The sequence below is a fragment of the Anopheles cruzii genome, chromosome 3 (genome assembly GCF_943734635.1).
Source record: "Anopheles cruzii chromosome 3, idAnoCruzAS_RS32_06, whole genome shotgun sequence".
NCBI classification, from domain to species: domain Eukaryota; kingdom Metazoa; phylum Arthropoda; class Insecta; order Diptera; family Culicidae; genus Anopheles; species Anopheles cruzii.
Genome location: NC_069145.1, coordinates 26,766,882 through 26,793,475, shown reverse-complemented (window position 1 = coordinate 26,793,475; position 26,594 = coordinate 26,766,882). Strand labels below are relative to the sequence as shown.

Below are 26,594 nucleotides of genomic sequence, written 5' to 3'. Positions count from 1 at the left end.
TAATCTTTGTCGGCTGTAGGAGGATAACTTATTTATAAACCCTTTTTTTTTAGCTAGAAAGCCTTTCAGCAGAAGACAACGAACGCGCAGGTACGCGGAAAGGTCCTACCTTTCATTGGCTGGGCATTTAGGCGATACATTTATAGGACGGTAAACCAAATAGTGAAAAACGGTGAAACATCGAACATACGCGTTTGTTGTTTTCTTAAGGACACTCAAGCAAAACTTCCGATTGTGAAAGTTTTTCACGTGCAAAGTTTTGTATTTTCTGCTTCAGCCTGAACAACGCAATCCACTTCATTCTGTTTGTAATCCTAGTGTATCTGCTCCCTTCTTTTATAATATTGAATGAATGCTTCCTTCTCTGCCAGTCGATGCATTCGACCGTCAGCTTCCGATTTGTGATTTAAATACCAATACGACCACATACACGATTTCAGTACCTTCACTGGCGCGGTGCATTTACTGATTGGCAAACTCAAACAAGTTTCTGATACCTTGTAACGCAGAAAGCATTTGGAAAAAGGTATAAACCCGATTCATCGCCCACTTAAACGATGTTTGAGTCGTGTTACTTATCTGTAAACGATCTCAAGTATGCAAAAGATTACGATAAAGGTACAAATAAAAAAAACCGAGAAACATATCATTCTCTTTGTTTATTGTACAACTTCGCTTCTGGATGATCTTCTTCCTCTTTACTCAAGACGTATTATGTTCGAGTATTCTCAAATAGGATCCATCGGTAAGATTTGGCCCATTTGCAGACCAATTTTTAAGCCGATTACCTAAAGTGCTGCTGTATCCGTGCAAAGTTCAATCGCTTCCTTGTCTGCTTAGAAATGCACTTCGTTCAACATCCGCGCGTAGTAAGCCATGCTCATACTTTTGTATTCATCAGAGTAAACACAGAAAACCAATTCGAATGTTCGCAAAAATGTGAATGAGGGTCATTTACGGGGTTGCAATCTAATTTGCTATCTCTCCTCACGTCCTTTTATCTCTCCTCCGACGCCAATGGAAACATCGAAGACATCAAGAAAACATTCTTAATCATAGTTTGCACGCACGAATCGAAGCGGTAACGGAATGTGTTCGGTTCGGTGTTGGTCTCTCGCTATGTTTTAGATAGATATCCAAAAATGGATTTTGTTGCAATTAACCTCCATGCCGTAGTCAACTTAGAATGGCCAACTGCCGGGGGCCCACCGCTTGCCCATCTGGATTTCGATCTGTTTCGGTTTGATTTGTTTAGTCGCTTCTAGTGTAGCAGAGTAATGTACAAACAGTTTATTATCGCCCGCGCGAAGCTCGTTTGCTTCAACACAAACTGTCGCAGCGGCAGCAACAGCGATCACACTCTCTATCTCTCTCTCTCTCTTCGGATCGATCGTCACCGTCGGTTCATTATGATGTCCCGATTGTCCACTGTCTGCTTCGTCCGGCCCAACCCGGTCCCGCTGATGAATAGCGGCGCTTGGATTTGTTTTGTTTTCTGCCAATTTACTAAGCTAATAAATACCTTACTCTCTACCGTTTCTTTAGGTTTCACATTGTTTTGCGCCTCAGTCCCCCCTCAGACCCCGTGTTGTAGTCGCTTTAAGGGATCTTCTTCTCTAATCTAACGCCCAACGTGTCGAAGTCCATCCCTCTGCTTTCTCATGCTCCCTTCGTCAGCTTTTTTAACCCCCTTTTCTTACAAACTATCACTCTATCATTTAAACATTTTATCCTAAAAAGGGTTGGTTGCGGAGCGCTGTGAAAACCATACAAGAATCGTGAAAAGTAGTCCTCCGCCGGCGTTTACGTTTTGGTAGTTTGCTTGTTGCTTGATCGAAACGTGGACCATCCATCTCTCTCATTAGTTATGCACCAAACAACATCGCCATGGGTAGCAGAAGAGACCCTGCTGTGGCGAAGGCCACGGCGTTGTTGCACGCACGTTTGTTTAGGTCCAATAAAAGTGTTTGTGTTTTGTTTGTTTTTACCAATAATAGGTAGTCGATCGCAACAAGGAGCAGGAGGAGGGAGCAGTAACAAGTAGTAGGATAAATGGGCTGTTCCTTGCTTCATATGTGGGTACAGGGGTTTTTGTTCCGTGGCTTGCCTGCCGTAACACTCAAAAGCAGCAAAAGCAGCAGCACCGTAGGCAGCTGCGCCTGCCATCGTCGTGATGTTCCAGCTTCATGGTGATGAGTAGTGATGGCCCGGGTGGTGTGCCTCAATGCGAGACACCGTTCCTTTACTGACCCATCCGTCGGTCCGTCGTCCCGTTCTTGCTTGGTGTCGCCGGCTTTTTGGGCGTTCCACCGTTCGACAGGGTTGGGCGAGAATTTTCCGAACTATCGGAGATTTCGTCACTGGAACTGGACCGCACGTCACCCTCCATCTGTTAGGGGCGGGGATGATACAACGAAGTGGCCATCAAATAAAATGCCAATCGAATTACCGGAGCCAGCGTCTTACCTGTCCTGCTTTGATTGCTTTTACCACGATCTGAAGAATCAAATACGTCCAGCCGATGTGCAGCACCAGCAGCAGTATGAGCAGCGTGTTGAAGATGTAGTACGCCGGGAACATCGGCAGTATCTGGGGTGCTTCGACCGACGAGCTGTAGATGATGCGCGGGTACAACATGAGCCGCGTGATGATCCAGATCACGGTGAAGAAGGCGAAGATGGTGTCGCACACCTTCTGGTACTGGGCGTACTTGGTCAGCTTCGCCGACTGTAACCGCAAAAAAGAGGGAAAATTTAAGTAGCGACCCAAAAAGTGACCCCCAAAAAGGGACCCGTCGTCACCGCCACCGAGGTTTACCTCGAGGAAAATATCAGCACAATCGTGGACGAGGAGGACGAGCGAGCCGACTCGGTGCAGGTTGCAGACCCAACTAAGGGCCATCAGCAGGATCGTGATCATGTGGTGGGCAAACATTTGCCAGAAGTCTTTTCGCTTCACGTCGAAGAACTGCGATGCGGTCAGCGACCAGTAGAAGGCCATCGAGATCATGTAGTACCACCAGATGTCGTTCGACACCGACTGGTGCGGGTAGCCGTACCAGCATTGCTTGATGTCCCACAGCCACGATTTGTCCCACATTACGATGCAACCGAAGATGAAGCTGTACGTGTAGTAGATGCACCGCCACGAGGTTTCGCAAAACTTCACCAGCGTCGTCGGTTTGTCCTGGGCCCGGCGCCGCCGCCACCAGTACTCCACCTGTCGCTCCGTCATGTCCAGCTGCTTCGTGAGGCGCAACGTCTGCGAGCGGAAAGAAAGGGACGAAACCAAAAAGGCATTGCCGTGTTATTGACCGTCGATGCAAATTAAATACCGTGCCCAGCCCCCGGTCCGGTGGGAAGATTCAGGGAAGGCAACGGAAACCGGAAACGGACACCTATCGCACGACGGGCAGCAGTCAGCGTCGTGTTGCGGGGACGGATTCGGTGTAGGGAATTTACTGCCTAAGTTTGAGATGTTTTATGAATATCAAATCGGACGCAGGTTGTGTACGCCGAATTACACAAACCGAGCACACGATAGTTTATGCTCGGGGCAGTTAAAAGTTGGACACAACAACGCTGGGCATTCTGGGGGGCGTTTTATGAGGCGAACCCACGACGGATGTTTGTGGATTTTATTCAGAACCGAACATCAACAATCATCACCAATGATTTCAGTTACAATAGTTTATTATTAAACTTGACGATTTTATGGGAAAATATAATTTTTGTTCAAACATACAGAACTGCATTGGAGCTGAAAAGTTTCGCCAAAAACGAAACGACCGCTCGGTGATATTTTATTTTTGTGTTAATGGTTATTTAAATTAGGTCATCGACATTCACTTCTCAGCTCTGCGGCCAAAAAAGACCCTTCTTCATTGCGATGCGAACATCAGCCACTTGTTGCTGTCGGCTCTGAGACATAGTGTTGTGCGTGTGCTTTGACAAACTCGTTAAATGTGAGGGCAGTTTTACAACCTCCAGACGTGCCGATTCTGGAATTAACGGGCCACATTCTTGAACACTCGAGAAAACGCTTTTCGAAGGCCGTCATCTAAACCATCTATACAGCATACAAATGGTTTCTTTTTAATTTTTTCCATCTCCGTCCGTTACATAAACCCATCCGCTGGAACGGTAATTTAACAACATACAAACCAAGCACTTTGGCGCTCAACTAAATGGACGCAGATTAATGTTCCCCTTCTTCTCTCTCTCTCTCTCTCCAGATTTAAAAGATCTTTTTCGCTGTGTTCAGACTTAGTGGCCGCCACTGCTAGTGTGGACACTATGTCGATGAGCATACATAAAACAAACAACATTCACGTTGTTGCAGTACGACGACGAGGTTGCGTTATCCGCCGCATGCACAGAAACGCAATCTTTGTCCGCGTTTTTGCGTGTGCCAAGAGAGCGTGTTGCGATGGTGCTCCTCGCAAATAAAAAAAGAAACTAAATAAACAACCGGGCACTTCCCCACCGGAGATGGTCCCGCGCCGTCGGATGGATCAATTTAAATGGCCCGGTAAAAGGTGCTTGTATGGCGCAGACACAGACACGCGGTGCGCCGAGTTGGCCGAAGAATTTCTCGTGGCATACGCACAGTGCCGAGAAATGGCCGTGATCCTATTCAGCCAGTTCGCGAGGGTCATGCGGTTCAACGGTATCAAGTTTGCTGCAAGACGTCCCCGGCGCCCTGGCTTCTTCCAGTGGTCCACACTTTCAATTGGTGCGCTCAATGACGGAGAGTTATGATGGTTTCGGGGTTATGAAATACTACGGAAGTGTATTTTTGGAATTCAATCAGAGAAGTTCAATTGGCGAAAGTGCGAAGAACGATACGTCCCCTTAGAGCGTACTCGGGTGGCGCCAAAACATGTTTGGCTACCACGATTAAGCCCACAATCGCACGAAACATGGCAAATATTTCAACACCACAGTGTGCACACATTGAGAGAGAGTGTGCAGAGTAAATTTATAGAATACAAAATTACCTAAAACCAACGCTGAGCCTTCTTCAACTTGGAAGCGTGTTGACCGGAAACCCCGGAAATAAAATCAGACCGTACGGAAGACTGTGATAATTTCGTTAGTACCCAGACCCGACTTTTATCACGGATCCGGCGCCAACGGTTCCGTAATAAAAGTTCCGCGCCGTTCATCGAATATTAATGTTCTATGGCTTCGTTCCCTGCTCTATGGCTGAGAGCGACGCGGTTCCTGTTACATTGCGCCATTGGCCGCATAATGTGGGCCAAAATTTTCTTCCCCAAACTAGGCCAATCTTTCGGACGGCCATAAAGAAAGCGCCGGTGCCGACAAAAAACAAACACTACTGCAACGAACGTGACCACATTCTGACGCACTGTTCTAAGGTAAACGTAAGATGGATAGCATAATAGCCGAAAATGAGGTAATTTATTCATCGAGCAACATTGGTTCATTACTTCCGACATTCCTGTGGCAAGATCTTTTATCTTTTTTAGTTTTGCGAATTTCAATCATCTTTACCGTAAAACTGAACTATGCTGGAGGAATGTTGTAAACATTATTTTGGGGAACAAAAGGTACATCAGAAAATAAACGAAACTTGGAATTCAAGTTAAGTTATAGCTAAAAAAACGTTTATGTGCGAAAAGAAATTTGTTTAGACGCAATTCCAAATGTCCGCGCACATCCGAAGCGTTTGTCAACTAAGCGTAATGCAGCTTGAGGTTACCAATTCTTACGTAACTTTGCACCTCAACCGCAACAACCCACCCATCGAATAGAAGCGGGGAAGGCCGGTCAGTGGTGACAACGGGGGTCGCCGCATGGGCATTGGCGACCGATACTGGCGACTGAGCCGAGAATTGCGCTCTAAATGACGATCAGCCCCTGATGGGAATGATAGCACACAGTTCGCGTCAATTCCATTAACGTTCATATACGACGACCACAGCCAACCAAACGGACCCCGCCGTGGCACGAAGCACAGACCAATATCGCGGGGGTAGATAGCGAAACCGCATACACGCCCGCGACGTCGCAAACTACCACTAACAGCAGTCGCGACAAACAAATACACCACCACCGCTGTCAGTTATCAGTCAGACCGACCACTACTGACCATGATGCTTTACAGGCGTGGATTTTGCTCGTCAGACAGAAACTCCACCGGCGAAGGGGTAGACGAGGTAGATTATGTATTCCATCGACGTAAATTCCAGCGTCTTGCCACCACTGACGCTGTCTTTGCCGTCGTGGGGACTTTCGGCATGGCACGGCATGAGCCATCGGAAGGGAGGGGAGTCCACCACAAGATTCCCCAATTGACGGAAACGTGCGATTGCCGCGTGTTGCATGCGGATTTTGAAACTCGCGCTCCGTCCGCGAGAGATGGTTTCGTTTGTTGGCTTCCATTCGCTGTGGCCGTGAAGGATTGTGCCGATGATCGCGTGCGCGAACAGTTTAGCACTTTGCTGGTATATTTGCTATAATGGAAGGATTTTTGTCCGACTACATTGCAATACGGTGGCACTCCACAACGAGGCTGCTGGAATGGTGGCATGAATGAGCTGTTTTTAATTAATTTTCTAGAATATAAATTTTGTGTTGCATCAAGCGACATGACACGACGATGCTGTGGTTGCTTCGATGTTGCTTGATTGAAGCACGCAAAGCTGCAATCCCAAGGAACAACTCGTTGTAGCCGACGATTGTGTTTATGAATAATGCAGCGCCGTTCGCTAGCCACCCGCTTTGCATCGATCAAAAGGACATACAATTAGCGGATGCACTTTTTGGTCGAAGGCAAGTTGGTTTTGACGCCTGAAATGGTTACGTTATATTTTTAGTTTAGAAATCATTTGAAAATGTTCGTCTGCCGTCTGCATTCCGATAAATAATCTTGAGTAGAGGGTAGGTCTACAGTAAGTTTTTACACAAATGTTATTAAAACAACTTTATCAAAATACATTAGATGTTATTCACGCGAAAGCATTCCATCCGAACGCCCCAGAAACACAGCTTACGAAAATCCCAGCCAGGCCAGACCTTTGTTTCAATTGGGTTGGTTCTTCCTGAGTACCACCAAAAATATGCTGACGACATTAACTGCAGCCAAACTTAGAAGGCTTCGCCAGCTGAGCCAAGTGCTTGACGAAATTGGTTGCCTTTTTCGACAAAAAAACCATACATATTCCGGCCACATTTAGGTCGCCAGAAGTGCGGCGCCAACTTTTCGACCCCATCCCGGTAGAAGTATCTGTCCTTCGCATTTTAGACAATGCATTACTGGAGGATACTGCATAATATTATGCAGCTACACTGTTTAACGTCTTTCGACCTTTCTTTTGGAAATGGAGTATCCTTTTCACGTAACACGAAACACCATGACCGAATATTGCTTCCATCCGGGTTTGGGATTGTTTTCGTTGTTTGAACAACGGAATGATTTTTTTTCAAAAACATGAAAAAATTAAAGCTGTTGCAGGTCGAACAGGTAGTGCCGTATATGGTCGGTTGATCAATGTTTACCGGATGCACCATTATCAGAAACCGACGCCCTAGCTACTCAGCTGAGAGGCGAGCGAACGTGTAAACAACCTTTTCCGTCCGCACCGGGATTCTAATCGCGTGTGTGTGCGTGCCCGGACATCCTGAGCAATTTCGAACTACTTCAATCTTTAATCTCGACCAACGCCAAGCGAACATCCGCAAGGAAGGGCACGAAGCTTATCACTTCCGCCGAAACACGGCTCCGCCATCGTAAACCCACGTGGAGCTGCCATGAGGGTTTTGCGAACGGTGACGAAACGCGGCAACCACACGGTCACGATCTAGAGCAGGGTGTGCTGCGGGCGCTGGGGTTTTTCGCATGACCTCCCGCCGGGCCGTACCGATTCTTTGCGATGCGTGTTTCCATACCGATTTCTTTGAAGTCACAGTTTGGCAAAGGGTAAACCTCGGTAAATATTCATCAACCGTCAAACATGCACAGCTCGTTGTGAACTCGGTGTGACCTATGGCCGTGGTGAGTTGGCGAGTGGACTGAGGCATGATACTTTAAATGGAATGAGCCAAGCAAATACTGTTAGAACATGCGTTGTCGTCAAAAAACAAAAAAAAACCATTTTCATTTGGAAGGCAGCTTACCGTTTTGTGGTTCAGCCGGTTGTTGGAATTGTACGCTGCTTCGAGCGTTTTGTTAGCTTTCGGTGGCTTTGGTCCAGTGCTCTTGATACCAATTGCTTTGCCGATCGGTGCAATCCAAAACCTGAAAGAGAAACGCATAAAGCACCCGTCGATTAGTAATCTTTTGCGTTCGTTGTTAAAATATACGAATCAACCATCAAACAACAGCTTAAGGTGCATGGAATATGTAAATCTAATGTCACACCATAATCTAAAGAGAATATGTTACTCAAAACGTGTTTTTCTAATAAACACGCTGCCGTTCATATTGTATACCACCGATTAGGAAAATGATTGTCATCCGATCGACAGACTGGCCCTTTCGAGTCGAGGTGACGAGTTGCACAACATCAATCTGACCCTAATTTTGTTAAAAAAGGGTCCTTCGATTGTGCCTCGTCGATACCGATGATGGAGCATTGCTATTGACAGCTGAACGAAAGAGCCTCACCCCGTCCCGGTGGAAGCACATATTTGGATAGCGATAGCTTTTAATTGAGGTTCCGCCACGACCATGGCGATGGAAACGTAAACGATTCTTCATCATCAGACGATTGCCGCATCGCGAAGATTACTCCTGGCCGTAAACCTGAAGGGTCACACTTGGAGCCAACGTTCCGTCCAACGTTCAGTTCTCTCTTTCTCTCTCTTATCAGGCAATTCTTTATCGTTTGTAGGTGCAGCTGAATCATTGCACACCACACTGTCGTTGTAAATGTTGACGGGGTCCAGATTGGTGGAACCTCCCAATTGCACTGGTTCTTTATGGCGCATTAGCGAACACCTGCACAGCCAACGGGTTACACCCGAACGTCGTCACTAAGCATGCAATGGCCGTCCCCATTGGGAGGGCAGCCTGGTACTAGATCATAAATTAAGGTCCTTCGAGCCACAGTGAGCCGCTTATCGCTGCGGCAAAGTTCGATCCCGAATGAAGTTGGGATCCATCGGTGCAATATGGTTCGGAAGATTACCCGAAAAACGATGGCTCAACTTTACGAGCCCAGCCAACCCGATAAGAGAAAGGCCTAGCCTCGAAATATGGTGCAAAAACAAGGGCATAATAAGAAAAAATATGTCATGCTTGACATAAACTGGCCATTTGGGCACGACGATGACGGAGCGAATGTGGGGGGGCAAAGGCGAGCTAGCTAGTGTGGCGCTAATGGGAGCAATGACACTGCTGGAATTGCCTTCCAAGGGTATAAAAGCATTAAATATTAATTATACTTTTAAGAGTAATATGTTACACAACAGATGCTACAACAAGACGGAACATTAGCCTAATGTCCAATGCATCGGATTGCTTACGACAAGACTGGATCACGACCCACAAAACCTTGCGTTCCATGTTCCAAACTGTTCTCATGTTGCAACACGCCTGTCACTGATAGGAATAGTTGCCAAAAATGCTATAAATCCTGGGAGAGATAAGAATGTTGGCAATACAGACACCGATTGCCTTCATGTAAGAGGTACTTGAAACACAACCAAACATATAACCTATCAGCAATGGACATGCAAACTGTTTCCACGAATCCACACTGATGCGTTGGTTTCTACTTCGGGCGGCATAATTTCTTACTTTATTCGTCATTTTCGGATTCCCGGAACCATGATGATGGTGAATTTTGTGTTGACCCCAGCCGTTGACTTAGTCATCCATCTTTTCCCCACGGCAAACCGGACGGCTACTGAAGTTTTACTAATAACTGACCCACGATAGCGGTTCCGAGTGGATAACGCATTTGCCACCGTTTATATATACGTTTATATACATATACGTTTATCTCCCTGAAGTGTGAGCGCCGAAGACTGTTGCTAACGTTAGCTCATAACGTGAATTCCGTTGATTGATCGCCCTGCGCAATGTTTGTTTCGCTATCTTTTTTTCGCATCGACCAGGTTGGATTCCGTCATTAACCCGTGAGCCAAGAGCTCATCATCAGCAGCAGCTGATCGGGGGCTGGCCAGGGCGCGATGAATCGTCGTCATTTCGCGAAACAACTACTCGCGAACTTCGCAACTAACCAGTTATTCAGCCAGCATGCGATGCGTGCTGGAGAGCCTTTTCGCGCCAGCATAACCTCCCCGAAACTGTGAAACCCGACGAGGTGACACATGCTTCTCGATTCGTAGGACCATTAAGAGGACCTGGGGGAGACTGGGCACGAGCCCGGACAGCATAACGAAGGGGTGTAATTATTGAAATTATCTTCACAGTCCATCAGACAGCTGGGCGACACAAAAGTGTCGTATGTTTGACGACACTACCCGTGTGTGTGTGTGACGTTCTGTACTGTAATTAGGTCGTCTACTAACCACGCGAGGGTAAACAGTGATCTAGAATTGGGGAGAAAAAAAACGGTGGCCAAAGTACGTCATTACCCGTGGGCCGTGGGGGGTTATGAGTCAGACGGGGACCTGATGCAATGAAGCCCGCGACCATCACGCGGTTTTGATGACGAATGCCTGTCGATAGCATGAATCACCAACATGCACCGTGCGATTCTGTCCGCTGCGCAGCTAGCATTTAATCACCCCAAAGTGGCCATCATCGACGAGCAATCAATCAGTTTTCATCAGGTCGATCGGAAAATGTCGAATTTTGTGCGTACGATCGGCTGCTCGAACGCACCCGGGAGGCCGCCCTTATCGCAAACCCTTGAAAAGAAGCGTGAGACGTGGTGTAAAGGTGGGTGGCCGGTGGGCGTCTACTCACTCGTTGCGTAATGCTCGTCGCGTTGCGTCGTCTTTTCATGATTTGTAGATTCGATTGTTGGACGCCATTTTCGGGAACGGGTCGGCGTTGCGTTGCGTGGGGCTTTTGTCGTCAAGCCTGATTAGATTACTCACTATCAGTAAGGCCCCATTTCGGCACAAACTCACCAAAATGAAATGGGATGCGTATCCGCGCCAAGGGATCAAAGTCGAACGTTTCCTTTTCCCACTATGTTTCACGTTCGAATATTTCCCAAATGCCAATAAAATGTACAGAATTCGAACGCCATTCTGATGATGATGATCGGAAGAAACCGATTACGACGAATGACCCCGATGTTGCTCGGAGAGTTTCTGGGTTCATTTCGACCCGCAGCTTGGAATGCTCCGTTCCATTAATTGCTCATGAAAGTGTCATAAAAAACATAATTTTATGTCCTCAATCGGAGACCCGGCCGCGGGTCTCAATCAAGAAATCGAACAACCTTAGCGTGGAAAGGGCTTAGTCACCATGCCGTGCGTTCCATGGCCGGTGCGTGCGTGCGGGCACCGAAAGGGTTCACCCAATCACTTGACCGAAACATTGGCCCACCCTTTTTTAGTTAATTTCCGAACGCTTCCATCGACACATTGGTCGGACGGCACAGGCACCGCTCAGCATAAGCTATGCTCGCGTGAAGGTACTCCGAAAATTATGAAAGAAAGTGACCGCGGGTTATGCGACGGGAGAGTCGCGGACCCAGTTCGAGGAGAGTGGTGAGAAAAAACCGAACGACAAAATGGTCAGAGAAAGTATCCGAAAGCGACCCAACCGAGAGGCACCACAACAGAAGACTGAATGAAACTGAGCCAAAACGGAATGCGCCGAATGCACCGTGGAACAAAAACACAATTAACACCAATACGCCTTGGGAAACTAAACGGCCCAATATCGGGTGATGCAAAAATGTATTCATTGTAGACTCTTTTAGTGAACCTTCGTAAAATTTGTATGGTTGGTTGTTGTGCAGAAATGGAACCAACGCCCTGCGATCGGATTGTTGACGGTGTGGAAACTTTCGCATCATTATTAGCGCTACCGTTAACTTTCAATTTAGTTAATTGCTCACATGGCACATTACAGTTATGCCCACAGTGGTACGAGTCCCGTGCGGCCAATATTCGTAATAACAACATTCCGAATCGATCAAAAAATCGGCCCCGAATCTGCGGCCTCGCATAAGGTCATTTCGTGGGTTCCACTGGACACCCAATAACGGGCGCGCCACACCCCCCGAAAGGAAATGCATTTTAACGAGCGCACGTCCACAACAGACCACAGCGTCCGGAGGGAGAAGTTCCGGACCGGAGTTGATGGTGGTGGTGGTGGTGCGCGCGCGAATGTTTTGATTTCTCCCGTAGTTTTTATTCGTTCGTAGTAATAAGGGCGTAACCGTTTCGCCGGCTGTTGTAACGGCCGGCTGGGTGCGAACGGAAAGAAAAGGTGGCCAGATGGGGCTACGCACGCTTCCGCTTTCGTCCGCGATCGAATGTGTACACACACCGTGTGCGCGTCCGAAGAGAAACCCCATTTACCACCCGATTGAGGTTATGTGTGCTGCGACGCACGGTTCGAGTGGACGCGCTCGGCATTTTCGAATACTTTTCTTCCACTATCTGTATGCAGCCCGACCGGCATCGACTTACCGTTCGACCAGCGACCGAAGCATCATGATGACGACGGCCAGCGGAATCGGATAGATCAGGTGCCGGTAGTCGGCGTGGTTGACATCCGGTCGTACGCCGGGCCGAATGTCTTCCCAGGTGATATTCGGCGGCAGCCAAATCTTCGTCGACCAGAACATATCGCTGGCGGCTCGTACGATATCCATGGCGGGGTCGGGGCAGGGTTAATAGGTTCCGTGCAACCTGGCAATCAACCGCCGCTGGTGTGGAGAAGGCCGGTAAACTCGGTGTGTGGCCTTTCACACACCAACTCACACACACACACACACAATCGTTCACCTTCACGTCACTTTGCGCACTTTACTCGTGATGCAGGGAAAGGATTCTTGGTGGCCTACTACTGGTTTCGAGGCTGCACTAAGTTTTCACTGATGAGCCTAGAATGAGACGAGTTGGCTATTAAGAAACTCGCGAGTTTGATTCACTTCTAAACACGGGAACGCACTGAACGCGGTTGGTGCACACTCGGGAATCGAAACCCTTTCTCAGGCCACTTTTGCTTACACTCTGTACGCAAGAACACGGAGGGCCGTTGCCAGAATCATACGCCCAACCACTGCAGCATGGTGAGGATGATGAAGTCACTCGGTAGTGATGCAAAACATACGGTGAACCTTCTCACGTGATGGTGACCTCGCGGCACGGTCACCGTTCTCTGTGGTAGATCAATAATGGGACGGCAAAGTAACCGCCCACCCGCCGCACTGCCAACGATCCGATGCAAAGAAGGGCTGCGGGCGCCAAAGGGCTGCTTTCAAAGCGTCCCTCACCGGAGATCGTCGTCGGTTGTCGGTTCCGACAGGGTCGAGAGCGAGCCCGGCACGCGCCTGCCACCGGTACTTACTGTCCGAGTGTCGATGATTACGGGCTAAATCTCGAACTACCTTTTCCTTTTCGTATGATTATAGAAACTTTGAGCTTGAAATTCACTGTGAACTGTAAAAAGGCCGCGAAACGACTCACTGAAAATCACTGAGACTACGGAACCATTTCGATCCGAGCGCCCACTCGAGGAATCGGACGATCGAAAATTGTGAGCCATTTGACGTTTGACAGCTCAACGCATGGCACGGAGCACGCTCGCATAGTACAGCGCCTCACACCGGTCAGTGCGGACATCACGAAGCGTTACTTACTTTGAACCGGCCGTTATTCGAAGCGTTTTTGTGTGAGCGATAATTTGAATGCCTTTTAGCGGTGTTTGGTACAAGATGGAGGTTGTGTCCTTACAGTCCCTTCAATGATTTCGGCATCAGAAATAAACTCACGACGTTTGAAATCCGTTGAACGGAAAGACAGATTGATTACTTTAACACTTCTAAATACTTTTATTCGTTCTGTATTCTGGTGTCTACGTATAATGCACATTCGTTCACACCAGCGCAGTACTACTATACATCGTGTTGCGTTTACACCGACTACCAGACTCGGTCTGGCGTTGGTGGACCGCATTACTTCCTAATCTGGGTACGGTGTTTGTCGCCTTCCGTAGTAGCAGTTGTTGCCGTTGAATTAAAAACACAAACGCTCTACTACAACCAGACGCTTCGGAGGCGTCCGGGTATGCTGCGGCTACAGTTCCTAAGTTGTTTCTAAAAGTCTTACGAGTTTCGCATAGTTTCGACATCGTCCTTCCAAATTATGAACTGCTCTGCTGCTTCGGTACGCTGTTCCATCGGTTTTACGCTACTCTGTTGCGTTTGTTTTCTCGTCTGATAACATCGAGTGAATATTGAATGCCTCCAAACCTGGGGCGTGTCCAATGTCGGCACGGACGTTCACAAACCTGTTTTGACTAGAACGGATCGGCTAGTGATCGTTGAACGTGCCTGTGCACTCTGTAAACAACTAAGTAAAACATAAGATCACATTGCGCATTTGGTACTAACGATGGAAAATGGAAGCATTTGAACGAATCCCACGAATATTTACAAAATTCACTAATATTTACAAAACCTAACCCTTTCTGCATTACTTGGATTTTGTACAGTACTCCAACCCACCGGAATCCATGGATAACTTTTAAAAGATGCCCGTGTTGACGATGCTAAAAAAAGGTTTGCTCAAAAACAATGCTTCAGTAACCCACAATCGGTGAATCGTCCATAACGAACCAACTCCGGGCAGCAATAACAGTGTGTGGTTCAGTGTGTGTCGTAGCGACCAAGGGCTGCATACACTTCGGCTCGCTTTTCATCGATAGCAGCGTGCATGGCGGGACTGTATGGGTCGAACTGAAGGATTCGTTTCTTGCGCCGGTAGATACCTTCCTTCCGCATCAGCGCACAGGCCAGCAGCTCCTGGCGGTAGAAAAAAGAAAACGGATTATTAGATTCGAATCGATCGTCGGCTTCCTGGCGCCATAGGGAGGCCACCGATACGCACCTCGTCCGTGGAGTGGTTTAGGAATCTCAGAATACTGCGTAACGTGCCCTCGACGTTGGCGACCAGATCGTCGTAGAAGACTAATTTCACTTCACCGGTAAAGTTTTTCGCCCACGAGAGATTCGTCTGTTCCCACGCCCACAGCTTATTTTTTACAAATTGGGTCCAATCTGGTGGAGGAAATCAAAGCAAGATCATGCAACACGTCAGGTTTTGCGCCTTCTAACCACTCGCCAGCCACGTATACTCACATCGACCCTTGGTCCTACGGTAACGGTCGGGCGAGGCGAATCCTACGTGGCCACCGGATTGGCGATTGAATTCGGCCAAAATAGCGCGCTCAGGATCCCGTACCAAAAGAATCGCCTTCGCGTACGGAGTCCACGCGTTGGGACCCCATTCGTGCGTTTTGACTACCAGCACCTGAAAGAAGACGATTCACCAGCTTTTAGATAGCGTTCCTCAATTGCCAGACTCCAGAGTTGATGAAATTGTTACGCCCAAAGATGGAAAACAGAACGAAAACTCCTTCGCCAGACGCTGTACTACCGAGGACCATCAGAACCAACTGTAGCCACCAGGCCATTGCCTCTGAGGGATTCACTGACCGTAACTGTGGCATCTGGCTGTGACCTGTCGGCTAACGTCTAACGCCATACGTGTGGGCTTTTCCGGAAAAAGTCACGACAAACGGGATGAATAAAACCGGAATCCGATGCTCAATCTGGCGCCCACGTCAGTACGTACTTCCGTGATGCGAAACGAAGCGTTATCTCGCATGATGCGACAGCCCCTCTAATTAGTAATTACGGTTCATATGCACGGTATCTGTGGCAGGTGGGTGCCACATATGGTTAGTAGTCCAGTGACACCACGTCCGGTGTGCGAAAGCTCGCAGCTGGCATCGAAAAAGAACCAATGTCCAATTCTCGGAAGTGCGGTACTGTGTTTGGCGGCACGTATTACACCATTATTCAATTACATCACCATCCAACCTTATGGTCACTTTGCACGTGTGATTATTAGAATGATGAGTTCGTTTGGTGCCTGTGTAAGCATACAATCAACACTTACCGATCCATTGGCCACGCTTTCCGCCGGGAAGCCACTTTTGAGCAGTCCATAATCTTTGTACACACTTCCGGTTAGCAGGCCTGTAACACGAAACGTACAACGCAGTTATTGGGCGGCTAACAGTGCGGATGCAGATCGTCTCCGTGTCGGCGTCCCCAACTTACCGGTGGCCTGTTGCAACAGATACCGCAGCCAGGTGTTGCCACTGCCGGGGAACGAGACGAGCGCCGTCAGCCCGGTACCCGCGGGGCCCGATCGTTCCCGGGCCCATCGCGCATCGCTATCCCGCCTTACGCTATCGCCATTATGCACTAGTTTACCATTAAGTTGATCGCTTTTAGGCCAAACGGAACGCGAGGAACTTCCAGCGATGCCATCGTTCCGGATCGCCCCGCCGTCGGTCGCCCGTTCCGGTTCCGGCGCTACTGCTGCCGCCGAGGCTGAGTGTAGGTTCTGGTTGTTGTGGTAGCTGTACACGTTGAACTTTTTGACAAAGTGGCCGGGAAAAGTTTGCAGCAGCTTGGTCGGCGTTCGGGGCTGGCGGGTCGGGGCACCCAGATAGTGCAGCTCGGTGCACCACTGCAGGGGTGGCTTCTTGCCCATCAGGCCGAGGTCCCGGTTGCGGATCGTCTCGAACTCACCGTAGCCGCGCGGCCCGTGCAGTCCGCGCTTCTGCTGCGGTCCCTGCAAGCTGACGAACGATAGGAACAGTATACCGCCGACGTACACCAGTATGGTGCCGGCCACCCCAAACAGTCGCCAACCGCGCAGCGCCATGGCCGCATTATCGGATCTGTGGGAAGAGAGAAAGGGTACCGCCGTTCCGGATGAGAATGGAAATTGATTTCGATCGGACGAGCGAACGGCGGCGAAATTGGAATTCTTGCGACCGTGCGAAACAACACCTCTCGTTACTGCGGCCACGTTACTAACCCGCTCGGGTCGACTTCCACACCCGGCAAACTACTACTCCGGTCCAACTCCGGGGTTTTTCGGGCAACGCTCGTTAGGAACTTCGCGAAGAGTGAAATTGGATATAAATTGAATTTAGCGAGTGCCAGCAAAAAAAAAAAACGACGACCAAGGCGAGATACCTGGGGTGGGGATGACATGTGGAGACCTTCGGGGGTGTATTCGGTTGAAATGTTTTAACACCCCCCGCGAACACTTGAACTATCGCGATGAAGATACTGACCCTTGGCAGCTCCGTGGTGATGCGATCCCCAGGGCAAGGATGTAGTAGAAATTTGGCACAGACGGACCCCCGTGCAGGGGTAGCAGCAGCTAGGGTGTAGCCTGCTGCCGCCCCAGACGCTTCGATTCCGACAGTCAAGGAACTCGAGTCAACAGCGAGTCATATTTATTGACGGCTCCAGAAGAGTGCATGCCATCTCGTGTGGTTCGCGTGCGGCGGCCGCCTAGTGGTACGTGCCCAGAGCGCAGCCTAGACCGCGTCAGCGATCACACAATGCAAGTGGACCATTAGCGCGTGGTGTGCGCCCTTCGATGCTTCTGCGTCTCACGAGCGGCATTACTTATCACCTTGCCTCACGTGCATCCGCTTGGCGTCGGTGAGGTGTGTGGAACCTCGCGTTTTTATCCGCTCCACTTAGCACTCCAGCGTGGGTCACTTGGAGTGACTAATTGGGCGATTTTATTACACCCCCGCTCAATGTTGCTGGCCGTGACAGATGACTAACGGGCACACGGCACAGGGTCCATAATTGACTAATCGTTACGGGCGATATCGATACGGGATCGTTCCAACGCTCGGAACCGCCCGTACACCTTCCGGCAGTGATGTAGAGGAACCGATTTAGCTGTTCCCTCGTTCAGCCGGCGTTGCTTAGCGGGAAGTGCAAGTCACAACGCAGAAAGTGGATGTTCACCATAACAGACAATCAATCGTTGGGTGGTTGTAATTTGATAATCAGCTACAAATCGATCCAACCAGCAGTTACTGCTTCTTGCCAATGCAAGATCGACTTTCCGATATTCAATCGCCACGATACACTTGGCTATTCACAGGCGGCCTGGCAAATAAAGAACGCCGTTCGCTGTTTTGGTGGATAATTGTCTCTTGCGGCACGATTACTTCCACCGTTCTTTGAAACGAGTGTTCTATCTCGTTTGAATAGTGTTTATGATAAGAAAAATGACATTTGTATCTCTGATATAATATGACCGCTATAGACTGCTACTGGATTGCTTTAGCTTTTCAAGATTCAAATATTCGCACGATATCTGACAAGGTTCATCAATCACAAAATATTTCGAAAACTGGGGTCATATTAAATCAACAAAAACTAGAACTGCTTTCCGCCCTTAACTGTGTGTGCGAAAATGCAAGGCCAGCATGCCAAGAACTACATTGAGATGATAGCAGAATAATTGAAATAACACTTCCTGTATATTTTGTTTTTATTGAAGAGTGTGAAAAATGAAGACTTGATTCATCTCATTCGACTAAGAAAGTGTAAACTGAGGATTGCCGATACCGGAAAAAACTCAAGCCGGATCTATACCACCTTTCTTGCGTCTAAGGGTTTTCACTTAGTTCGCCTGTTTGAATATAAAATCCGGCAGATTGATTTGAGTGCAGAAATCAAAGGAAAATGAAATGAAACATTAATGAAGCTTCATCTTATTTACACAAAGCACGCTCGTTCGAGTCCGACTCGAGTGTGTTCGGTCAATAAAACTTTAAACGGACAGTTCAGAGATAAACTCCGGCGAACGGAGAAACCTAAAAACTTCAACCGAGTGCTCTCCCGAAACGGGCCAGCCCTCAAACCCCATCTCGCTGTTGGTATGCACGCCGAGCAATCTCCTTTTCCGAAGTTTTATGGCGGTGCGCTAGAAAATGCAAAATTTATCGCAACCCTTTGCGAGAGGATCGACCCCGCATGATGTCTGCCTGTTTGCTCCGTACAAAGAAGTCCACTTCAGTCTGCTCCACTCCGGGAGGCTTGCTGCGGAACATTAAACTTCAACGCAGCACCAGTCTCGTCCCGCCTGAATCACGGCGACGTGTCGTAAAGCGCGGCCGAAACTTTCACACTTCAATGGCCGTCGGAAAACGTCGTTTGTTGCCAAAAGCCGCTTTGATTTTTGGCGGATATTTATTTGACGATCTCCCCGTTTTTGGGGCGACAAAGAGTTAACTGCTGGAAATTGATGTAATTTTCAGCGCCTCAAAGAGCACGACAAAAGGGTCCAATCCTAATCGGCCGAGCATCGTGTCCGGTGCGTGGTGAGACTCCCCACTACTTTGCTGCCTGCCTGTGAAAGGTCGTCGGGTAGCTCGCGGATAATGTGGTTCCGACAAAGTTGCACACTAAGGGCCCCTTTGGGAAATGGCGGCTCCGCGAGTCGTTTCCGACAGTTGCTCGGTTCGTGGAAGGTGCCTTCAGTCGGCAAGGGAAACGACAAAAGTCCTGTGGATGGCTGAGTGTACTAAGTAGGTCATCCGCAACTGTGGCGAGATTTTTATTTTGACTTTCCCGCAACATCACCGCACTCGGGTTGGCCGATGAGGAGCAACTCGCTGCTCGACGATAGTTAAATTATTGCCAAAGTGGTCTTCAAGTTCAGCCCGAAACGCAAACGACGCCGTCCAAAGGCCGCCCAAATCGTGAGTGATGAAAATGAGCATTTTATTAAATTACGGCCGAGGCATGCTGTCGTTCCTACCGGCACCGGCACATTCGCAGACATTTGAAACCATCAGCAGGACCCTACGGCGATACAAGTGGGGCCGGAGATTCACACGAACTGCTCCACAACAGGCTGGAAACACAATAATGTCCAAAGCGAAACGAAATCATCTGCCAACGACTGCTGGCCGCCAACCACAAATTAGGCGATAATTTGTCAATCGATTTCGAAATGCGAAACGACTCCACGCAGCCTTGAGCCGGGAGTGCTCGTTCGGGGTCGGTCCCCGACCGTGTCCCGTGGTCAACATTGTCGCCACCGCTGACCTAATAGCGTGGTCTAGCGTAACACCGTCCAGCATCCCATCGGCTCGCGGAGAGATATCGAATAACGGTACGGAGCAGATTCCAGACACTACCAGACTGACGAGCGTTAAGTGCAACCCGCCCCCCACCATGGTGACAGGACATTTTCCCGGAACTCAGCGTGACAGCGGCCCGGGCGTCAGGACCGTGCGGCAGCCCCGGGCGTGGCGTCCAGCTGCTTTCAATCAGCCACCGTGAATCTCGTGTCGAGCTTAAAACTTTATCGACCTGCGGGACCATCAACAAGCCCCGGGTCCTTTTATTATCTGGTTTGTTTGCTGTTTTCTTTCTTTCGCGCCCTAAGCCCCGCCGGGCCCCGCGTAATCGGGACGGCGTGGCGGGGGTCTCATCATCAACTGCGGAAGTTCACGCCATGGAGTCAACACGTGGCCCTGATGTGGCCCGCCGAAGTGCCGCGGCGCAACCCGAAGGTGCACGTACTCAGCGTAGAGGGCAAACTTTTACCAGTGCCGGCGCCTCCACCCGTCCTTGGTTCGCAGTTTTAGGGTCGCTTCCTGGGGCCGACCGGCAGGCGGTTTGTTTGTTGTGCGGCCATGTTTCGCCGTGCGCGAAGTGCGCTTCGTCCGCCTCCGAGCTCTTTTCTTTCTGGGCCATTTGAGTCGCCCTTTTTGACACTGGTTTGGCGGGGAAAAGTTTAAGCTTTCCATGCAACGCCACGCTACCCCGGGGGGCCGATGGTGGTGGTGGTGGCGGCCCCGGGATAGTGAACGTGCTCGACGGCCGATGTCGCATTAATGAGCATCCTTTTCCAGAGTGTGAAATCGCAGACACCGCGCATTCTACGGGCCTTGCCCTAGCCGATGGGTACGATCTGTTGTAGGCTTTTGATATCGTTATTTAATCAATATCGATATTTAATAGAAGCAACAAAATTTGGCATTTGTTTTTAATTGGTTTCTGTAAAACATTAGCAGAAACTCAAAAAGAACCAAATTTCCTTCAATTCTAACTTTGAATCCTTTTAGAAGTTTTTTTTTGCCTTAAATTGCTCATGAACCCGCCTTCACTACATCGAAGTCAGGCCAACACTGTCAAATGTTTACCCAATTTCGATTATAATGGCTTCTACTCGTTGAACGGTTTGGATAAAGTCAACACATCGTCAGCAACGGTGCATCGAACGCTAAGGGCAAATGTCAGAACTCATCTATCAGTGGCCCATACACGGGGTTTTCAATCAAAAACGCGTTCCCAAAGAGCTCCGGAATGCATTACGAGATGGGTCGTATTTGGTAAGCACCTCACGCTGTTGCCTTCCCGTTGGAGATTGGCCAAAACCCGATACGAACAACTTCCATGCAAAGTCTTTCGAATGATTTATTTAATAACTGAAATAAATAAGAAATATCATCACTAGACTTGGTTTTTGCAATTGTTTATTGCAAATATGCATGTCCGAGCATTGACCGAAAGTTTGCTGATGTGCAGATTATTCGTGCTGATTGATGTTAATTTTATTTGAAGTTATTATCTAACTAAAGTTGCTTTATTGCATTTTATATTTTTACGGTAGGTTCCAACGTACCACACGAGTTTGAAGCACCATGAAGCGCACATGATCTTAGCTTTGGTGCATGAGTCTGAGTCATGGACCTACAACTTTCATTTTACCCATCCACACATTCGCTACATTTTGCTCAGCTAGTTCCGAAAAGTTTCCAATGTGCTCCGCCAGCGGAACGTCAAGTGGTTGGCCTTTAGCTTCACGGAAAGTATTCGGAAGAATTTTCATCCTCCAACATGGAGACCCCGTTCCCGGTCCGATGTGGCCAGAGTGCCGGAAACTATCAGTTTGAGGCGCAAATAATGTTATATCATTACCATGTCGAGCGGCAATTTTCATCGTTTACCGTAGATGCCGGATGCCACCATTACCAGGGCATGTGTGTGAAATGCCGGCATCGACACGCTGTTACGGTGCCGTAAAATTTTCGCCTCCCAACAACGCCCAGGAATGATGATTGAGTAGGAGCAAAAAATGGGGGAACCCATGGCTGCACTACAAAATGCCACCATAATTCAGCAACCGGCAGCAGCCAAAAGGCCTTGACAGCATGTAGCACGATTTTTGGGTCCTTGTTGTCCTTTTATTGCCTCTGCTGGCAGCTGCTGTCATGTGCGGCTTATGTGGATTAGCAAAGTGGTTCGGAGCGAAAAGATGTGCCGCTTCTTGCTTGGGCAAGAATCGGGGTTGACAGTATTTTCGAACCCACACTCACACGGACCCATTTTATCGGTAGACTAGGCGAGCGTAGGTTTGATGGGGTCCCCAGAGACTTGCAGTTTAGGATCGGATTTTATGAGGAATTCAGCTTTACATCGAAAACTTACCGAAACGGGCCCATAACCCTGCCTTCGGAGGGAAGTTTGACAGTGCAGAACATTATGCTGCACGTCTCCCATGCTGTAGTGTGCCCTCCCCCCCCCCGCCACCCACCGTTTTGGTGTGGGATGAAACGATGCGGCCAACAATCGGTGCATCGGTTTCACAACCCCCGGAAGGAAATCCCACATAATGGAGGCTACTTTTCGTTGTGTTTATTTGTCGTCGAGTTTTCCAACGACTCTAGATAAATCACACTTCTGTCTCGCTCGCTCCCAGCTCATCTTGGACCGCTGATAAACGGCCCCGAGCAACAGTTTCCGCCTCGCAAATGGGGGTCGTGCAGCTTCTCTGTTTCCAGCACCAGGATACGAAATCTGCATATCCCACGGCAGTGTTACGGCATGATGCTGTTCCGGCGCTGCTGTTGCTGGCGCGGTGATATGGAAATAGCATCTTCGCTTTGCACCTTCTCCACGGCGCACGTCTAAATTCTTTGGCCCGATGGGGAAGCAAGAGTTGCAGCTCGCGTAGGTTAGCTTGTTGGTGTGAAGTAGTGAGTCTGAGACTACCACCACCAGCAGCAGCAGCAGCAACCGCGGAGCGGACACAAATGGGCCCTGAATGGGTACGAACGTCCGGGCGCGGAGGACATTATAGCAAATTGTGTCCGCCTGCTGCCTGGAACGGCGCAGTGTTTATTGAATTTTTCCCTTTTTCCAGCAAGAAAAAAGAAAGCGACCGGCACTTCAGGGAGTGGCGACGCTGATGGCGGTTGGTACGGCTGCCGTCGAGACGGACAAATGTTTCATGATAATGTGATAGCACAATATGTTGTATTGCTTTCCCTAGACTTTTATACTATTCCCAGCTGACGCTTTTGTCTCTTCTCCGTTTTTTACCGTCTGACTATTCCTTTATGTTTTGCTGTTGGTTTGCCTCGTCTTTATTGAAAACTTGAGAAAATCGTGTACGCTTTGGGTATAATGTTTCCGTGTAGTGCGTGTACACGGTTCCAATGCCGTTGATACTTCAGCTCTACGTTTATTGTACAGTTGAAATTTGGGTGAATATAACCCCTTAACGTGTTATAAAGCTGTAGAACAAATCTTCAAAGAAATTATCAAGGAATATTGCACTAAGCCACCCCGTGTAACGGGTTCCGCAGTCATACCGATGCCGTTGTCCTGGAATCTAAAGTGAAACTAGATCCGATTCTCACTGACAATGAAAACAGCTTTACAGCACAGTAGTTACAGTGACACTCCGAGACCGGGTACGGTGAGTACTTGTTTGAGATTGCAAAACACTCCAGCCCCTCCAAGCACTGTGCCTTGTTGGCAGCGCCCAAGGGGACCGCCCAGTCATTAGCCGTAACTGGTATTTAATCCGGGCTTATGCTTGTCGAGACTGTTGATTTAAATAGTAGTTCAAGGCATATCACCGTTCAGTGAGAAAACGCTCTGGAGCATGCTCGTAATTCGAGACGCTTATCCCTGTTCGGAGTGGAACAAGGCGCATAGGTTTCTCGTTAAAAACCGACCAGAGTTTGGAAAAATTTTTTTTGAACGTTTTTTGCCCGTATTCCAGCAAACCAATTTGCGTTAGAAAAGCGTTTGATAACCGCTGTCCAGTACAAAGTGTGCGAAAGTTGCCACACCACACCCCGCAATCTGCTTCTAGCCGGCGCGGCGCAAATGGCGTCGGTTGTCAGCGATTGAATGTTTTACGAGCTTCGAGTCGTTATTTTGCTCCACTTCGCCTGCGACCATCGATTGGCAGACAGACTTTTTGGAACAATAAAAACTCAAGCTTACTCAGCCAGCCCGGCGCGCAGCACCGAATTAAATAAAAGAAACCATAAAACTTGTTCCGCTTCGAGCGCAGATGAGCCACTGGGCGCCTCCATTCCGTTGCGGGTTCGTCCCTTTTTATGTCCTTTAAAGACCCGGCTTTACCGTCGAAACAGCATTCCCAGAATGGGCCAAATTGATGGACCGTTTAGCTTTGTAACCACGGCACTGTTGTGGTTATGCTATTCGATTACGCTACCGGCCACCGGCTTCAGCGTCCGATCTGTGCGTCACAGCCCGGGTTTTGGCTAACGTTTTATTATTTCGATTAATGACGGTTTGGAAAGATGTTACGAGAGAAAATAAATTCCCAAACTCTATTTGGAATGGACAAAGGGCCTTTGGCAGGGCAACCGGGTAGGATACCGATTCTGACGTCCTGAATCTTTCCAGCACCTGTTGACCTAAAGCGCGTTAAATATGCTAATTGGCGTGTAATTCGTAACGCGAGGTCTATCCTACCACAATGAACCAACAACCACTTCTAGTATAATGAACGACCAATGTGGCTGATGCTTTTGGGCTACAAAAAAAGTATTACAGACAGCCCACAAATCTGAAACGCAAATCTCGCTATTGTTTTTGTTTTTCAAGAAAAACACCTCAACCAGCATTCGGGGGCACGTTTTCCGTAGCCCTCTCGAGCGTAATTAACGTTGGCCCCGCACGGCAGGTCACCTCCGCAGGCTGGCCACGCAGAGTTTATCCTAGGCTTTGGCCATGTTTACCCTCCTTTTTTGTCAAGCAAATTGCGAAATCTTGCAAACCGAGCCGGGTGTCGTGACGTGGCTTGGTGTGAATGCAAATGAGTGGCGCAGAATACGGCATTCGCCCTTGGCTGCTCCACGGAATCCCTCTCGTTATCTTCACTGCACTTCCGGTAGTTAATTCCGATATGCTGGTAATTAAAATACTTTCCAGCTGTTTGTCGTATTTTGCGCTATCTCTCTGAATGTCGGCTTAAACGTTGGCATTTAAATTGGCGTGCCAGGGCTCAACGTGTCGTGTTCGGTCGGAGCTGGTGGGGTTGACCATCCGTGGATACCGTGCGCCCAGTCACACTCCCAACAGCGCCTACTAAGGTGTTACGTGGTGAGAAATTATAAATTCTTCTTAAGTCTTTAGCACCCCTGCGTTACCGTGCTGGGTCAGAGGCGATCAATCGCACCAAACCGTATGGTGTGGCATCGTAAACAGTTTCATTTGCAGCATTTAGTGAGTCGGAAAATTAATCTATTGACTGTGCCATTAAGGCTCCCGGTAGCGAGATGACTTTCCAGAAAGGGTCACCATAAAATCATCCGTGTTCAATTAAGCTTCATCCGATGCCTGCAGATCGGTGTTAATAGCAGAATTAATTCTATCAGGATCGTTGGGTGAAATAATCTGTCCCCCGCATTACATTGGTCACCACACCCCGGTACCTTGCACTATATTATCGATTCTCGCCATATCTGTTCGATCGGGGGCCGTTGCGGCTAAATGGTGCTGCAAAAATGTGGCAACAAACTAACGGACACTTACTTTCATAGTACGCGGAACCGCTTGCTGTTTGTGGTTGGTGAAAATTAAACTTTCATTTCACAGTCACAGGGAAATTCAGGAATCCCCGCATAATCGACGGCCGTTGAACGCGTTTTTTGCTGCGGTTGAATATTTTGTAAGCTTGCGTTGCTTGTTTGCGCTTTGCTCATAACAGAAACTGAAAAAAGAATAGAGAGAGAGAGAGAGAATAAAATAAATAGTAGCCTGTGTCACGTATTTGTAGGGATAATCATTTAATTATTCAGTCAAATATAGTTGCTACGAAAACGCAAACTATTTTATGTAAAACGAGTCCTAAAAGGCTTTAATGCTATTGAAATTTAGTAAAGTGATAACAGTTGCTATAGGTAGTTTCAGTTATTAATGTTGATTGATAAATGCTAATGTTGAGTAGCTATCGAAGTGTCGTTACCATATTCTTTATTGTATTGTATTTATTATACAGTATTATTATTGCTATTCTGTTTTTTGTACCAGTCCCCTTTTGTAGAACATTGATTCGGAATATAAAACAGTCGTTATATAAAAACAGCATAAAAAGGAGATCCAACACCATCTGCATCTAATAACACCTATTATCATTAATTGCTGGTTAATACGAAAAACGCTAGAAAAAGCCAAAACGTGCAATGCACAAGGCAACGAAAAGGCCACAACGATCAGAAAAATCCCTCAAATGTAAAACGAAACAAAAAAACCCAGCAAAAACCGACAAACGGATTATAATGTTTACCAGCTTGTGAGG

At 48.3% G+C, this 26,594-nt stretch overlaps 2 protein-coding genes across 2 annotated transcripts; both read right to left on the bottom strand.

Annotated features, from left to right (window-relative positions):
* Positions 1-1,042: 1,042 nt before the first annotated feature.
* LOC128272256 (ceramide synthase 5) lies at positions 1,043-12,794 on the bottom strand. Its single transcript, XM_053010031.1, has 5 exons — positions 12,588-12,794; positions 8,142-8,262; positions 2,818-3,261; positions 2,467-2,727; positions 1,043-2,389 (listed from the first exon to the last, which is right to left on the bottom strand). The coding sequence occupies exons 1-5, from the start codon at positions 12,770-12,772 to the stop codon at positions 2,243-2,245; spliced, it is 1,158 nt and encodes a 385-aa protein (XP_052865991.1). The 5' UTR covers positions 12,773-12,794; the 3' UTR covers positions 1,043-2,242.
* A 1,172-nt stretch (positions 12,795-13,966) lies between these two features.
* On the bottom strand, positions 13,967-25,990 carry LOC128272520 (WSCD family member AGAP003962). The gene is made up of 6 exons (XM_053010345.1): positions 25,829-25,990; positions 16,250-16,878; positions 16,086-16,165; positions 15,263-15,434; positions 15,012-15,181; positions 13,967-14,926 (listed from the first exon to the last, which is right to left on the bottom strand). Exons 2-6 carry the CDS (start codon positions 16,860-16,862, stop codon positions 14,771-14,773), a joined length of 1,191 nt encoding a protein of 396 aa, XP_052866305.1. The 5' UTR covers positions 16,863-16,878; positions 25,829-25,990; the 3' UTR covers positions 13,967-14,770.
* Positions 25,991-26,594: the final 604 nt, after the last annotated feature.

Bases quoted from the DNA above. Each gene is read 5' to 3' on its own strand.
- LOC128272256 (XM_053010031.1), bottom strand. From the start codon at position 12,772: ATGGATATCGTACGAGCCGCCAGCGATATGTTCTGGTCGACGAAGATT. The intron at 2,728-2,817 runs GTAAACCTCGGT...TTGCGGTTACAG, and splicing joins GTGCTGATATTTTCCTCGAG to TCGGCGAAGCTGACCAAGTA. The intron at 2,390-2,466 runs GTAAGACGCTGG...CGCCCCTAACAG, and splicing joins AAGCAATCAAAGCAGGACAG to ATGGAGGGTGACGTGCGGTC.
- LOC128272520 (XM_053010345.1), bottom strand. From the start codon at position 16,862: ATGGCGCTGCGCGGTTGGCGACTGTTTGGGGTGGCCGGCACCATACTG. The intron at 15,435-16,085 runs GTAAGTGTTGAT...GTCTTCTTTCAG, and splicing joins AAAGCGTGGCCAATGGATCG to GTGCTGGTAGTCAAAACGCA. The intron at 15,182-15,262 runs GTGAGTATACGT...TTCCTCCACCAG, and splicing joins CCGTAGGACCAAGGGTCGAT to ATTGGACCCAATTTGTAAAA.